This window comes from Sinocyclocheilus grahami, unplaced genomic scaffold (assembly GCF_001515645.1).
Source record: "Sinocyclocheilus grahami isolate Dianchi unplaced genomic scaffold, SAMN03320097.WGS_v1.1 scaffold275.1, whole genome shotgun sequence".
NCBI classification, from domain to species: Eukaryota; Metazoa; Chordata; class Actinopteri; order Cypriniformes; family Cyprinidae; genus Sinocyclocheilus; species Sinocyclocheilus grahami.
This window is the reverse complement of record NW_015505454.1, coordinates 654988-672423: the sequence shown is the minus strand read 5'-3', so window position 1 is coordinate 672423 and position 17436 is coordinate 654988. Positions and strand designations below refer to the sequence as shown.

Genomic DNA, 17436 nt, shown 5'->3' with positions numbered 1-17436 from the left:
TCTTTAATGCCACAGTTTTGGAAGTGCCTTTTTCTGTTCTAAAGAAGGGGGTGTCCCAATACATGAGTTTGACTACTTAGTTATATTAATAGAAATGCTTCACTGGGACAAACAAAAAAAATCCTAAAATAATAAATAGGATACCCCATAGCAGCATTTCCAGCAGTATCCAACATTTCTCAATCATGATCTTACCCAGCTAAATGTGACTATTAGCTTAACAGCTGTATTCCTTGTTTGCTAGCTACCTATGCACATAGAGCATACAATGTTAAAAATGTTGAAAGTGAACCTTTCACTTTGATGAAAGGTTTTGATCCACTTCAAATGTTGACTATTATAGTATATATTTATATATAAATATGTTACTTGTTTTTCATGAATGTATTTTACACCAATACAAAGAGCAATGTGTAGGCCTAACAGATTTAGCCCTACACTTCACATTTATTTGTTACCCACTAAATAATGTATTTTTTTTTCACTAAAAGTTTAGGATTTTATAAAATTATTGTGCACTCATGATTTTTCTAGAGTAACTTTTGCTACTGAATTATCTGTTAACCTAGTTTGTAATAGTATTTTTGTCATAGATTTATTTATTTTTTCTTTATAATGAAGCTGTCTATATTTAGTAGATTGTGTGTAACATACAAAAGAGTGATGATCGACCTACACTGAGGTATAGAAATTCTACACTCATTTTAAAAAACTGCGCTGGTATCGGATCGATATCGGTATCGTCAGATACTCCGAATTTTTGGTATCGGATCGGTATCGGTTCTGAAAAAGTGGTATTGAGCCATCCCTAATATTAAGACACATTTTACTGTAAAATTATGACTATTTAATGGGTTTCAAAAATGTGGTTGACCATATTTTGCCAAAGAGGTCACTGCTTCGCCAGAATAAGTTACCTGTAATGAACACCTGTAAGTTACCTGTAATGTAATGTAATGTAAATTTCCTTGCTGTGAAGACTAGTGAGGTTTGTATTCAAGTTGAGAACCAACAATCCCAGTTATGATGCAGTCGATGCATATTCGATGCATATGACGCAGTCGATGCATATTCATATGCAGTCGATGCAAAATCCTCTCGAAATCCAAATAAACAGCACGAAATTGCATTCACCAAAGATAGATGAATTCAGTTTGTCAAAGTTGAAATGGAACACACAAGACAAAATCACCTCTAATATTGACTTCCACGACTGTGAGTAGTGATAACTATCCAGAATTTGATTTAGGAAATCAAAGACACAGAGGACATCCGCAAAACTCAGAGCTATTCCTAGACCTGTATTGATCATGTCAGTGGAGGCTCTACCTTCATTGATTACAGACAAAAAAAGAAAAACTATCTTTGATTACTCCAGTCTTCAGTGTCACATGATCCTTCAGAAAGCATTGTAATATGCTGATTTGGAACTCAAGAAATATTGTTAAATTATTATTGCAATTTTTTTTTCAGGATACTCAAGTTCAACAGGAATTCCTGACAAAAAATATTTTGTATAAGTGTAGGTCTTTACTGTCACACTTCTATATAATATAGATTATAATTTCACTATAGAAAATGCTCGAATGTCACTCCAATATATAACAAATTCCATACAAAGTGCATGTCAAAGGAGAATTTCCTAATTGCCAAACCCTTTTAGAAAGCACATGAAGTGTGCATCATCTTGTATGATTATTTACAATTATTTATATAGGATCTATGGATGCAATCTCACCAGCTTTCATCTATTTGAGGGATAAAAGCTGCAGAAGGCAGAAAACATCAGCACATGAACAGCCAGATCAGGTGGACGTGCTGCAGATGAAACATGATGATGCAGATATAGATTATGTAGCACTGCAATGAGCAGATGGCAGTGTTTAATCTTCTCCAGCCAGAGTCTATCAAACATATAAAACTAATGTATATCACCTCGACAACAACTTCAACAACTTAGAAATCTACAGATTATGCCTCCCTGCTGGAAATGAGCATAAAAATGACAAAAAAATAGTGTTAAATGAATAAAAGAGTTATTAGGAGGTAACAGACAATGACTGAGACAATATAATGGCGTACAGTAGGAGCAATGTATAAAAATAAATACGTATAATAAAAGTATAATACTATAAGCCAATAAGAAGCAATAAGTGAATTTTTGGTGTCAAAATGAATAATATATCAAGAAATAAAAAAATGTGATAACTGCCTTTTCCAACTGCCTTGAGCGCGCGCACAGCATCCGGTGTGTACGCGCTCTGGCGTAGTTTACGCAAGCGCCGGAAGTGAACTCTCGCGTGTTTACGGCACTCATTGTTTACACAGTGCACAGTCATTGTAAGTACGATGGCTAATCAAAATGGTACTTACTTGCGCTTATCTGGATTGTTCAAACCGACTTAAAACTAAAAGATTACTTTCTCGCGCGCGAACTCATTCGGGAGTGGTGACTTTACACGTATTCCCAACTTCTGAGCCTGCTCGCCTGAAGTTATGGTTGATTGCTCTTCGGCTGGATATCAACACACTCATTAACGTAAACTACGCCAGAGCGCGTACACACCTCACGCACCGGAAGCCGTGCACGCTCAAGGAAGTTGGACATAGTGGTGCATTAGAGGTAAAAATGTATATATATACTGTTCAGTTTCTGGCACAAACCGATCGTTTCGTGTTTTAGGACATCAATGTGTCGTCACGAGCCGCAGGGTTTAATTTGGATTTGTCTGTGCATGTTTTTTTTACTCTCGTAGATTTTGTTACCATTGCCGTGCATTATACGGCTGACAGACTGCAACGGTTGGAGTTAAAAATCTCAGTTTGTGTTCTACTGAAGAAACAAAGTCACCTACATCTTGGATGCCCAGGGCGTAAGCAGATAAACATCAAATTTTCATTTTTGGGTGAACTATCCCTTTAAGGACTCTGAATAATCACTGTCACGTCTACTTTCAGTTACCAAACAGTATTATTTACAGATCAGGTCCTGTTAGGACAGAAATCAAGGGTTAGGCCCAACTAATGTGCTTAATATAAAAGTACTTTTGAAATAAAAAACTATAAGGTTTCACACCAAGCTCTGTTAGAAGGTTCTGTAGATGCTCAGTTTTTACATCTGCTGCAACAGCACATATGGTGAGAAGAAAAGTGGTGCTGCTTTTCTCTGGAATGGAGATTTGTGAGAGCTTCTTAATATATCACTCAGAATGAATGAGAATAGAAGTGATGTACTGATTTCAAAGCGTGGTGATTAATCGATGTAATACTTTATACAAGGACTGGCACCACTGCAGGGGATCAACAGTACTTACTGCTGGAAACAATATTTTCCCAACAAGAACGAGCAGTCGTATAATGACAAGAACAACAATTAACTAAATCACAGGCAAATATAACACATAAGATATTTTTGTTACAGTATAGCTGAAATGACTCTCTTTTAAAGCAACTTTTGAAAATGTTTCTAAGACTTAAAATTGTCTGCCAATAATAAGTGCAAAAGATATTTTGATTATTTTCCTGAGATGCATCAATGCATTTATTTAATCCTAGCTAAACACAATTGCATAACTGATTTGTCAACATACTGCACACCACCATAATTAACATCTTTCACTTTCATATCCCATTTACAACAGACAGAGAAAAATGAGTATGTATTTATAGCTTAAAAAGCTGACAAGTGGTGTTTTCTAAAAACATATGAAGGTTATTGACTAAATAAACAGGCTGCTGTATAACTGCATTATTGATTTTTGTGTGGAGGACATACAGGAGACAAGTGCTTCATTGCTCTTCGAAATCAGAGCACAGATTATCACTCTGACAACTGTCAACGAGAAACAGATCCCACATTCCCAGAGCCGTATGTACAGTCACAGATTACAATCTGCATGCTTGCTTTGCACATATCAGTACAATAGTCACAGATGGACACAGAGCTGGTCTCATGTTAGAAATGGGGTATCACCACACATGAACTTAATTTTGCAATAATGTCTTAAGTGGGTTAACAATGTTTGCATATACTCTCATGTATTGTATGAGTGGAGGAAATGTATCCTTCATTTCAATGTCACTCTGACCCACAAGTCTCTCTCACACATAAAACGTCGAGCACAGCAACTCTGTTAATGATGCAATAACTTAAAGACCATAAATGACCAGAGAGAGAGAGATAGAGAGAAAGGTAAATTACTATTTTAAAAAGCAAATGTTAAAATCAGGAAATATGGTCCAGACACTCCTTTTTGTCAAAAATTAATAAACTTCCTCATTGAAAAAACTGCTGAACTGTCCATTTAAAGTGAAGGTTCACTAAAGTTCAATAATAATAATTCTGTCATCATTCTGTATGATTGTCTTTTGCAGAAGACATTTTGAAGAACATTTTAACTAAACAACACTGATTTTCATTTCACTGATTTTTGTGTGAACTATCCCTTTAAAGCTGAAGTGCTTGATTTTTCCATTTTAAAACATTTTTCATACTTTTAAGTTATTTGTAGGTAGATTTCCCCGTGTCACCAATAACCAGATTGACCTACAGTATATGAGACCACATAATTTTGTTATTAGCCCATGGTTTCATCTACATCTCATACCACATTCTGTTGAAGGTCACACAGCTGCTGCATGAGGAGCTCAGGAATTCTTTCATTGATCTCACTGCTGCAACTAAAGGGTCATGACACTCCATGCCCTGTAACGTAAGACCATGTCATGCTAATCTATAATATATCACATACTAAGTAGTACGCCTTGTGCAGTATACAATTTATGGACTGCAACAATAATTTGAAACAGATCACACTCACACTGGTAAAAAAACACGGTGCCAATGGATATCTGAGAGAGCCACAAAAAAATAAAACAATTACAGTTATTGGTTCTTTATTATATGCTCTATAAATACATCAACAAACTTCTGAATTAGGCATGTAACAGTATTACACATAATGAAGAAGCACAAACTATCACATCCTTGGTAGTTGTAGGCTGTACTACTGTTTAAAAGTTAAAATTACCGAGCAAGGGTGCATTCAACTGATCAAAAGTTACAGTAAAGACATTTATAATGCTACAAAAGATTCAGATTTCAAATAAATGCAGTTCTTTTGAACTTTCTGTGTGTCAATGCATCTCGGGTATTGAAAAATGTATTACAGTTTTCTCAAAAATACTGAGCAGCACAACTGTTTTCAACATTGATAATAAGAAGAAATGTTTCTTGAACACCAAATCAGCATATTAGAATGATTTCTGAAGGATCACATGACACTGTAGAGATTAATGGTTGCTGAAAATTCAGCTTTACCATCACAGAAATACTGTAAATTACATTTTAAAATATAACTAAAATTAAAATAGAAACAAAATATTTTAAATTGTAATAATATTGTTTTTCTGTAGTTTTGACTAAATAAATGCAGCTTTGGTGAGAATAAGAGTTTAAAAAAAATTAGTATGTAGCAACTTTTGTTTCTGAAGCACACAACAGTTTCAAAATTCATGTCTGATGTATGACAGCATGTTTTTTTTTTTTTTGGTCAATTCTAGCAATGTTAATCACAAACCTTATTTTATTTGCAAATCTAAAATCTCTATTATTAAAAACTCCCAAAGACAGCTAGTCGGGTTGGCCTACAAATTGATGTCATGACTGAATAGCTGTCAAGAAGAGCTTATTCGCAAGTCGCAATACTGACAGCAACATTTCAATCTACGCACAACTACAATTCAGAGAGCGATTCAGAGAAAGTCAAGCTCCACAGCTATGTCAAGAACATCATGGGCATTCCAGTGTGCTTGGACACGTCGATCAACCTCTGGACACCAAAATGAGGCTGGGAGAGGAAGTGCTGACCACACACACTTCCTTGCAAGAAGCCCAGGAGATCAAAAATCACAGACATTGATCAAAGCAGAACACAGCCAGAGTTTTATCGGTCATATCCTACCTCTGAGGCAGGTGAGGTTCAGGAGATGACAGAACGAAGAGGAGCGAGTCGGGGCCCGTACGAGAGCGAGAGGAGCAGGAGCATGCGATAAAGATGAGGAAGTGTCATCTCTTCCTCCTCTTCCTCCGGCGGGAGCGCACTGACCCTGGCTGAAGCGGCTCAGGCAGCCCGAGCTGCAGAAGGAGCGCACCGTTCCCGGCCCCCAGCATGCTCCACTCTTCATTCCACCACGCTACAGGCCTGCCGCTCCTCTTTCCCTCCTCTCCGCTCCACACGCGCTCGCATACACTTACACAACCAACCGCTGCACAGGAAGTATGCCGGACTACTATATCAGCTGGCTGAGTGCAGGGGGAAGCGGCCACACTGTGTCTTCTCATCCGGCATCACACACACACGTGCGCATGCACACGCGCTCGCCATCATGCTGCAAAGGAGCAAACCCTTCTCTCTAGAGCCGGCACAATTATAGACCTTAACGGCCCTGATTTCACATCCTCGCAATCCTGCCTCACCTTCAGAACGTGCGCACACACTCGGATAGCGCAGCATATTGGCATTCCTCTCCTCGTGCACAGCTTAATGCAGTGTAGAGTAGGACAGAGCGAGGGGAGGGAGGGAGGGATACAGTAGTCTGCAGTACACTGCTGTCTTGACTGTATAGACCGCTGAACACACCTTCTGTCCTTGCTTTCACATACACATACACACACACACACACACACCTCTTGCAATGGCTATCCTGAGTTTAGTGTTGAGAATAACACGTTTCTTGAATTACAGGAACTTTTATGCCCCAAGGGTTGATTTTTAGTAAAACTGAACAAATTTCAGCTTTTTCTTTTCTTTTTTTGTAACATAAGGGTCATGTTAGACTAGCTCTAGGAAGCCTAGTTTCATTTTGCTACTTTGTAAATGAATTTTAGTAACACACTGTAACACAGTCAATTTTGAAACACTATAAGAATATGAATTATTAAATTCGTAAAAAACTGTAATAATATAAGCGAAGACTGAAATAATCCTATACTATACTATTTTAATGTTGATAGTGTAAAAAATATTAGAAATTTGTACACAAATTATGACTAACCCTCAGTTAGATGTCATTTTCACGGCATTAGACAATTCTATTTCCAATAAATGCTGTTCTTTTGAACTTTTTGATCATTATTCTAATAGTGCCTAGTACATATATAGAACGTATAGAACAGGGGTCCTTAAATAGGGAACCTGGTTTCAACTGGACCGCAAGACATAATGACAATGGTAACACTATTTTATTGTTTCTTCAATTTAGAGTGAGCAGTGTATCGACAATATTACTTTTGATACTTTTGCTAAAACACTGCAGAAAATACAATTATTTTAAGCTGTCATACATATGACTCCAGCCGTTCAAATAAACCAGGTATGTGACGAGACGATTTTTCATCTAGATTTATCATTATTCATCAGCATGAATAGAGCATTTCATAATAAACAATGTTATAGGTTTTTTATTATTTATTATTACAAGGGTTGATTTTTAGTAAAACTGAACAAATTTCAGCTTTTTCTTTTCTTTTTTTGTAACATAAGGGTCATGTTAGACTAGCTCTAGGAAGCCTAGTTTCATTTTGCTACTTTGTAAATGAATTTTAGTAACACACTGTAACACAGTCAATTTTGAAACACTATAAGAATATGAATGATTAAATTCGTAAAAAACTGTAATAATATAAGCGAAGACTGAAATAATCCTATACTATACTATTTTAATGTTGATAGTGTAAAAAATATTAGAAATTTGTACACAAATTATGACTAACTCTCAGTTAGATGTCATTTTCACGGCATTAGACAATTCTATTTCCAATAAATGCTGTTCTTTTGAACTTTTTGATCATTATTCTAATAGTGCCTAGTACATATATAGAACGTATAGAACAGGGTTCCTTAAATAGGGAACCTGGTTTCAACTGGACCGCAAGACATAATGACAATGGTAACACTATTTTACTGTTTCTTCAATTTAGAGTGAGCAGTGTATCGACAATATTACTTTTGATACTTTTGCTAAAACACTGCAGAAAATACAATTATTTTAAGCTGTCATACATATGACTCCAGCCGTTCAAATAAACCAGGTATGTGACAAGACGATTTTTCATCTAGATTTATCATTATTCATCAGCATGAATAGAGCATTTCATAATAAACAATGTTATAGGTTTTTTATTATTTATTATTACTATTATGAAGTATTCATAGATGTCAACAAAAGATAAAAGCTTTGAAATGACTAGTTAATGTTTTATGCTCATGATGAGAACGTTTTGGTTATGTACAGTGTTTGTTAGTTTTGTTACTTATTTTAAGCCAAATATATAAATAGTCCAGACTTCAAGAGTAAAACCCAAAACCCCCATACAGTATTTTATCCTTGTGCCATACATGGGTATCTAAATGTAAAAATAATAGCCTCATAAAACATCTGATCTTACCTTTTAATATCCATACCCAATTAAGCTCAACTGACTATTTTGTTTTTTCTCAGACACCACTGCTTTGCCTCTTTGGGCCCAATATCCTTATCTTTGATTACTATTTTGACACTTTAGATTTTTTTTTTTTTTTTAAACAAAGTAGTCCTAATGCCCAGATGGAAATTTATAGCTATTTCAAAAAAGTATTTTCTGGACCTCCGCTGGGAAGAAAATTCTGAATTAAGAAACACACACACACACACACTGTCCAGAAAATGATCGCTGAGAAGACGACACTCTGTTCAGTCCCAGCAGTGCTCTGTGTCCGCTGCAATGCTCTGAATGTTTAAAGCAGGGCAAGGTCACTGATGTGTTGTAACAACCACAACCACACACACACACACACACACAGAAACACCAGAAGAATCACCTGCCACTGTGCAATACACCATTACATTATTGCTGCACTGCAAGGTCACCTTCAGTAATGTGTGTGTGTGTGTGTGTGAGAACACACGTGGAATCTATCAAGCTCAATTCAATTAATCTACACTGACAAGTACAAAACAACAAGGATGCCAGAGCACACGCTAGATACATACTAACACACACACACAATAACCCAAGCAATTATCATTTGAAAACTTCTGACATGTGAAAGTGTCAGAAGTTTTTGACATTGCGCCCGCTCTTTTTTTAGTCATTTTTAGCCCCAAATCAAACGATAGTTTTTAATTCCATGCTGAAAAAGAGGAGACTTATTCACCTTCCCCCTACGCAGCCGTTTCAGACCAGCACTTACCAGCACTGAGTTCCTGTGCTGAAGACTAACAGCGACAGTGACTCAGTCTGATAATTGGCAACAGAATAAAGAGTGTACCAGATGAAGAGAATGAAGGGCAGACGGCACACCAGAAAAAGGCCTGTCGCAATTAATACATGATCTTCTGACCGCAATCGTTTCGCACATCTTTAGATTCCATCATTAGATGCTTCCATCTAAATAAGCAAATTTGCCAAACTCAAAGACCAACACACAAACATTTTCTTCTCAGCAAGTATTGCATTTCAAGCTATGGCTAATATAACATTTGAAAATAAATATTCATGTATATGTTTTGGTTTATATCCCCAACCTATACAACTAGGCGTGAATGACCCAAAAAAAAAAAGTTAGAGGTCTGAACGGGCTTTAAACTGAAGCCCGAACCCGGCCCGTACCCGAGATCGTCAGACCCGACCCGACCCGACCCGAGCGGCACAGTTAAATTTAGAGCCCGGAATCTTTTTTTATTGTTTTTTTCCACAACGAATAACCAATTTTTAAAAAAATGCTGTATTTCACGATTGCACGCAACGGTCAGTAAACAAATACATGTAAAGAAACAGAATCATTAAGGCTCGGCCAGTTCACAAGGCAAAAGAAAAAACACTTACCAGTTATGAAGGTTTATGAACATCAGGTGCTGCGGTCACATAAATTCTGCCGAGTTTTTGAATGGTTGTATACGACAAGATGATAATTCTTCCACCGTGCAAATTATGGTCATTTTCTTCAGTTAAGGCTCGTTAGCATTCGGCCTACTTTAAATCAGACACAGAGATGCAGTGCGGTAAGTTCGCATTTATTTGAATTAATTAATTATATCATATTTATTTGAATTAGCGAGAGAGAAGAGAGAGAGAGAGAGACGGAGAGAGAGAGAGGGATGAAAGCCTGCGTGTGAACCTGCGTCTGTGCGTCTCTCTCTACAAGCAATGAGGCTTAGTTACTTCAAAAACAGCGATTTTACCCCCTCATTGCAGAGAAATATAACATTGCGAGTCAGTAGCCTGTCGAAGCTATTTTACTAATAAGTTTCCGTGTTGTGTGTGCGCTGCGTGAACTCTGATATCTGTGTGCAATAATGTGTGTGTCCATGCGTCTATGAAAGCAGCGTAGCCTACTGCATATAGTTTTAGTTTAGCTACAAACCCAAGCCCAACCCGACCCGACCCGAACCCGAAGCTATCTGATCTGAAAGATATAAGAGGAGAGTCTATATTTAAAACCCAGCAGAAGGAAAAATCCACTGGAGGACAGGACATGCTGAAACATGAACTCTCATATAGTACCACAGTGTTAAACGATTAAAGAAGTGCAGAGTTAATTTAGGCCTGAAAACTGACTGAAAATGAACAAATAAATGTTTCTGCCACTATCATTTTATGATCATTTCAAGAGACTATCAACACTGCATAAAAAGCACAGTGTAAAGCACAGACCTGTGGGTAGAAGTGTGCGTATGTGTCTTTATCTGCCAGAGATACACTTTCTCTCAGAGGTAGGATCTGAAAAGTCTAAAAGTGGAAAGTCAAAATCACAAGAACATAATCACAGGTTTAATAACACATTCTGAAGGAGTGTTTATAGGACCCATATTTAGCTAGAGGATAAGACTTCACAACCCTATACTCTTCAATTCAAGAACAGGATTGTGAACAGAGATGTGAAATCACATCTTAAAGACCTTCTGACCTAAAAGCTTATGCATAAATACTTTTTTTTTTTTTTTTAATATATAGATATCACAGATTTTGCTTTTTATTAAAAAGTTCAAATTAAGTTTCTAGAAAATAAAATACATTTTAACCAGGCTTAAGTGCATGCTTTATCATGTAAGCCTGAGACACAAGTCCATCAGTGAGTCAGAGAGCCAATCAGATGCAAGCTTAAAATATGCTGATTGGTCCCTGCTTACAGAAGAATGATATACACACACAGACACTATGATTTCTCAATTACAGCCTGACACAACATCTCAGACTTAATCCACAAACGCCCCCATGCAATTATAGCAGCCTGTCAATAAACACACAAACGATGAATCATACAGACACAATCACACACACAGACCTCTTAAATCCTTGTGAATGTCATAGGAGTCAATATTCCTAGAGCAAATAAACCAGGCATTAATCAGCAAGCCCATATAAGAGATACACAAGGCATCAGGAGTGTTTATACACAGATTGCCTGCTACCAGAACACATCAGTGGTGAGAAAACATGTCTCAGATCACACCAGCACTAGAACTCATTCCTCTTTAGGTGACAGAGTCGTCTCTCCTCTCAGTTCCTCTTACCCTTTAGTCCTGGAGACCCTGGCAGTAATCCAGCCCTTAGGTAGCGGAGCGCCACTGACCTCGCTGGTACACGCAGATCCAGAATACATTAGAATGCATTACTGGCACAAAAACACTCGGATGCCTCTGATCTGCTGGATTATGATGATGATAGTTAAACCAAATGACTGGAAAACAGTGCGAGTCTAAATATGAGGAGACGGCATGATGTTTAGGAGTTACAGCGGTCCAGAGACGATAATCAGATGCAGATGACATCTTATCTAAAAGAGCCACGAGACAGCAATCCAATTACTGAAGCCCTGATCAGATGTGACTGATTATTTACAACCACCTCAAGTACAAATAAACATGTTGCTCACACATACAGCTGAGGTTTTGCTGCTTTTAGTCCATGTCTGTTTGGAGGCTATTTATTTGCTAGTGAACTCCTGACAAAATATACTTTTAAGCTCTTTAAAAATGAAAATAATTTACTCCCCTTTAAGTTGTTCCAAATCTGTATGATTTACTTTCTTTCATTGAACATAAAAGGTTGTGCGTCATATCCCATGCCTTCTCAAGTCATATGATAGATTTATGTGAGGAAAAGTCTGAAACTGAAGTTGTTATTCAACGCCTAATTCAATATCTGAAATGGACTACAAAAGCTGTATTAAGCCAGTTTTGTTATTGTTTACTAAAACTATTAAAAATCACTTTCTGTAACTGAAATAAAGCTGAAATAAAATATTAAATATTAGACAGAAGAATGATATACACACACAGACACTATGATTTCTCAATTACAGCCTGACACAACATCTCAGACTTAATCCACAAACGCCCCCATGCAATTATAGCAGCCTGTCAATAAACACACAAACGATGAATCATACAGACACAATCACACACACAGACCTCTTAAATCCTTGTGAATGTCATAGGAGTCAATATTCCTAGAGCAAATAAACCAGGCATTAATCAGCAAGCCCATATAAGAGATACACAAGGCATCAGGAGTGTTTATACACAGATTGCCTGCTACCAGAACACATCAGTGGTGAGAAAACATGTCTCAGATCACACCAGCACTAGAACTCATTCCTCTTTAGGTGACAGAGTCGTCTCTCCTCTCAGTTCCTCTTACCCTTTAGTCCTGGAGACCCTGGCAGTAATCCAGCCCTTAGGTAGCGGAGCGCCACTGACCTCGCTGGTACACGCAGCTCCAGAATACATTAGAATGCATTACTGGCACAAAAACACTCGGATGCCTCTGATCTGCTGGATTATGATGATGATAGTTAAACCAAATGACTGGAAAACAGTGCGAGTCTAAATATGAGGAGACGGCGTGATGTTTAGGAGTTACAGCGGTCCAGAGACGATAATCAGATGCAGATGACATCTTATCTAAAAGAGCCACGAGACAGCAATCCAATTACTGAAGCCCTGATCAGATGTGACTGATTATTTACAACCACCTCAAGTACAAATAAACATGTTGCTCACACATACAGCTGAGGTTTTGCTGCTTTTAGTCCATGTCTGTTTGGAGGCTATTTATTTGCTAGTGAACTCCTGACAAAATATACTTTTAAGCTCTTTAAAAATGAAAATAATTGACTCCCCTTTAAGTTGTTCCAAATCTGTATGATTTACTTTCTTTCATTGAACATAAAAGGTTGTGCATCATATCCCATGCCTTCTCAAGTCATATGATAGATTTATGTGAGGAAAAGTCTGAAACTGAAGTTGTTATTCAACGCCTAATTCAATATCTGAAATGGACTACAAAAGCTGTATTAAGCCAGTTTTGTTATTGTTTACTAAAACTATTAAAAATCATTTTCTGTAACTGAAATAAAATATTAAATATTAGATTAAAAAATGAAACTTAAAAAATATCAGTGAAAAATCTGAAATGTTGCCTTAGCAACAAACTATAAAAATAGGTCTTAAGTTCTGCGAGGTTTAAACATCACCAGTTGAAGTTCTAAAATTACTGTCTGAAACTAAAAAGACTGAAATAAAAATAAATGACTGATTGGTCCCTGCTTACAGAAGAATGATATACACACACAGACACTATGATTTCTCAATTACAGCCTGACACAACATCTCAGACTTAATCCACAAACGCCCCCATGCAATTATAGCAGCCTGTCAATAAACACACAAACGATGAATCATACAGACACAATCACACACACAGACCTCTTAAATCCTTGTGAATGTCATAGGAGTCAATATTCCTAGAGCAAATAAACCAGGCATTAATCAGCAAGCCCATATAAGAGATACACAAGGCATCAGGAGTGTTTATACACAGATTGCCTGCTACCAGAACACATCAGTGGTGAGAAAACATGTCTCAGATCACACCAGCACTAGAACTCATTCCTCTTTAGGTGACAGAGTCGTCTCTCCTCTCAGTTCCTCTTACCCTTTAGTCCTGGAGACCCTGGCAGTAATCCAGCCCTTAGGTAGCGGAGCGCCACTGACCTCGCTGGTACACGCAGATCCAGAATACATTAGAATGCATTACTGGCACAAAAACACTCGGATGCCTCTGATCTGCTGGATTATGATGATGATAGTTAAACCAAATGACTGGAAAACAGTGCGAGTCTAAATATGAGGAGACGGCATGATGTTTAGGAGTTACAGCGGTCCAGAGACGATAATCAGATGCAGATGACATCTTATCTAAAAGAGCCACGAGACAGCAATCCAATTACTGAAGCCCTGATCAGATGTGACTGATTATTTACAACCACCTCAAGTACAAATAAACATGTTGCTCACACATACAGCTGAGGTTTTGCTGCTTTTAGTCCATGTCTGTTTGAAGGCTATTTATTTGCTAGTGAACTCCTGACAAAATATACTTTTAAGCTCTTTAAAAATGAAAATAATTGACTCCCCTTTAAGTTGTTCCAAATCTGTATGATTTACTTTCTTTCATTGAACATAAAAGGTTGTGCATCATATCCCATGCCTTCTCAAGTCATATGATAGATTTATGTGAGGAAAAGTCTGAAACTGAAGTTGTTATTCAACGCCTAATTCAATACGTGAAACCGGTAATCGTTCCATCCCTACAAAACACATCACCAAATGACTACAACATTTAAAACTTGATCATTAAAATGACAACTGTTAATTCAAAACATTAATACATGCTATAAAAGTATATAAATAACACAAATTAACACCACTTTACATCCATAAAAAATGGCAAAAGCCACTTAATCTCACATGTCTTCAGTAAAGCAGTGAAGACATGAGGTTGAGTAAATAATGACAGTAGGTCACTTTTAAATGAACTATTTCTTTACATATTCACATATAATGAAGCATTTGTAATATAAATGCATAAAAATGTATTTATTCACAACAAATTTTGAATAGTAGTCATTAGAGAAACATGTTTTTTGGGTCCAGATGGTGCAGTTACAGCATCTATCAACAGGGGCTAACAGGCCATGCTAACCAGCTAACTAGACCATTTGGGTTTAACAGCAGACATGAACAGCCAGAGAAATGTGTGAAGCAGCATCTTCACGAAGAGAGACACGCTGTAAACAAAACCACCAGGGCAAAAAGAGATTTCATTCATTTAGAAATGCTGCTGGTTTTGATCAGACGTCTGTCTGCAGCGTGAGACAGAACCACAGGAGCGCACGTCTGAGCATGGCTGGATCCTGCTGTAATCAAGAGTGGATACGGCCCAAGACGGCCCACCGCAGAGACACAATTTCATATCGCAGTCCTTTCCTTCTGCAAACATTTAATATGCCATATGCTCTGTTCCTCTCTCTCTTCTTCCACCGATTCCACCCGCCACATACGTCCACATCCAAACACAGTGTTTACATAAGGAAAGGGTGAGATTTCACTGTTCACACTTGTTTATTGGGCACAACAGATCGTTTTTTGGATTACATGAGGCCAGCAGGCACGGGCGATCGCTGGATTGAGTGTTTTTCTGTTCGGGTTGATATCAGTCCTGTGGGGGGAGGTGGCTAGACACCGGAGCCATTCCTGTGGGCCGTGATGTTACAGATCTGTCCATCTGCCTGACTGAGTTTCCTACACATACAGACTCTTTCCCCGCAGCTTCATCTCCCTCTCGGTCTCTCACTTTCCCCCTCTGCGCCTGCTATATTTCACACCAGGGAGCATTCAAGAGAGACAGTGCTTCTATACATAGAGCTACATAGTTGGTTTATGTGTGCGCGACTGTAAATGTGAGAGAAACAGCGTGGGCACGGATTTCTGGGAAATTCTTAATGTCTAGACTGGACTGTTCTAGATGTAGGAGGACTCTGGTGCTTTCAGGGTAGTCTGAAAAGGGCAAAGGCTGCAACACAAAGAGATGAAAGATCACAGAGGACATCTGTGCCAACTGCTCAACCATGTGGCGAGAGCAGAGGAAAAATTACTCCAAACAAGCAATAACTAAATAGCAAGGAACAGGAGTGGAACAGATTAAAAAGCTCTGCAGTGAAACAATGTCACAGATCTTACGGTAAAACATGCATGGATGAGAAAGATACAGATATGAGAGACATCAGAGAACATAAGAGAAGGCATCATGGCAGTGTTTCCTAAAGTTTGCATATTAAAAGAACTGCTTTGTATTTTAATATATATTAAAACAATTTATTTTTGGGATAGCAAAGCTCAACTTTCAGCTATATATATATATATTAGGGCTGGGCAAGTTAAAGAGCTATTATCGCGTTAACGCATTATAATTGATTAACGCGCATTATTTTATCGCGCATTAACGCAGTTTTTTATTATTATGAAAGTCCGTTGCTCACTGGCTCTGAATACACAGACAAGCCATGGGTCACAGGAGGGGTGGGATGTTGATCAGTACTGGCTTGGGATGGACGTCATCACACGTCTCAACTAATGAGAGCATTTGGGGTTGGCCTAAAGATTGCAGCAATGCTCACATGAACGCTTCTGATAAAATTATTTAGGCTAAGCATTAACATTCACAACTTCATAGGTGGGAAATAGGAAGTTTCCGATAGCACGTGAAGACAGCAGAGAAGCGCTCTTGCTCAGCACAGTGGAGTGCATCATTTTGTTAACTTTGTGGTTTATTATTTTGAGTCGTTTGGGACGCGGTAACACATGGCCCTCTCACAATATATTGCTTATACAGATCGATCACTCTTGCCGCTCAGAAATGTTCACGCAATCATGCTGCACGTATCAGAAGTTCCGTTAGCGCTCACACTCACTGATCTATATATAACTGAACCGCGCTCTGGCCCACCTCTTCCAACCGAGCCAGGGACGGCTAAACAAACAAGGATCGATCACACTAGTCAAACGAACCGGGCTTTGGGGTCAAACGCACTCAGGCACGGTTCAAATCCCCTAGTGCAAGTACACCATTATTCTCTCGCATCCCGCACACACGAGTCTCTACCCGCCCGCACCCACACTTGCCCATCAAGTGTTCCCATCCCGCGCCACACTCTGTTGCGTTGGGTCCCGCGATAGTGCAGGTCTCTACTCGGAAGGTGCCTGTTATAATGTTATGATCGAGGCTCTGGACTTAATGTTTTTATATTTAAATATTTAATTTGATCACATTAATGTTATAAGTTGAGATTTACAAGAAATATTTTAACTGCTACTATGTAAAAAGAATACTGCTGTAAAAAAGCACCTTATTTGTTTAAAGTGTTTGCGAACCAAATGTTATTGCTCTTTTGTTCATATAGCAGTACTTTTAAATGGAAAAAGTGCACAACACTACTTTTGAATGCATCATTGAATTTTGTGCATAACAATGCGATTAAAAATTTTAATCATTACCCAGATATGTGTATATATATATATATATATATATACACATACACACACATATAC

The 17436-nt window shown here is 37.9% G+C and overlaps 1 protein-coding gene across 1 annotated transcript in view; it reads right to left on the bottom strand.

The window, feature by feature from the left end:
* Nucleotides 1-15096: 15096 nt before the first annotated feature.
* The window catches only part of LOC107599931 (oxysterol-binding protein 2-like), a 16493-nt gene continuing 14153 nt past the window's right edge, over nt 15097-17436 (bottom strand). Inside the window, exon 3 of the mRNA XM_016291668.1 lies at nt 15097-15901. Coding sequence (XP_016147154.1) covers nt 15876-15901 — 26 coding nt within the window. The 3' untranslated portion in view covers nt 15097-15875. The remainder of the gene's footprint in view (nt 15902-17436) is intronic.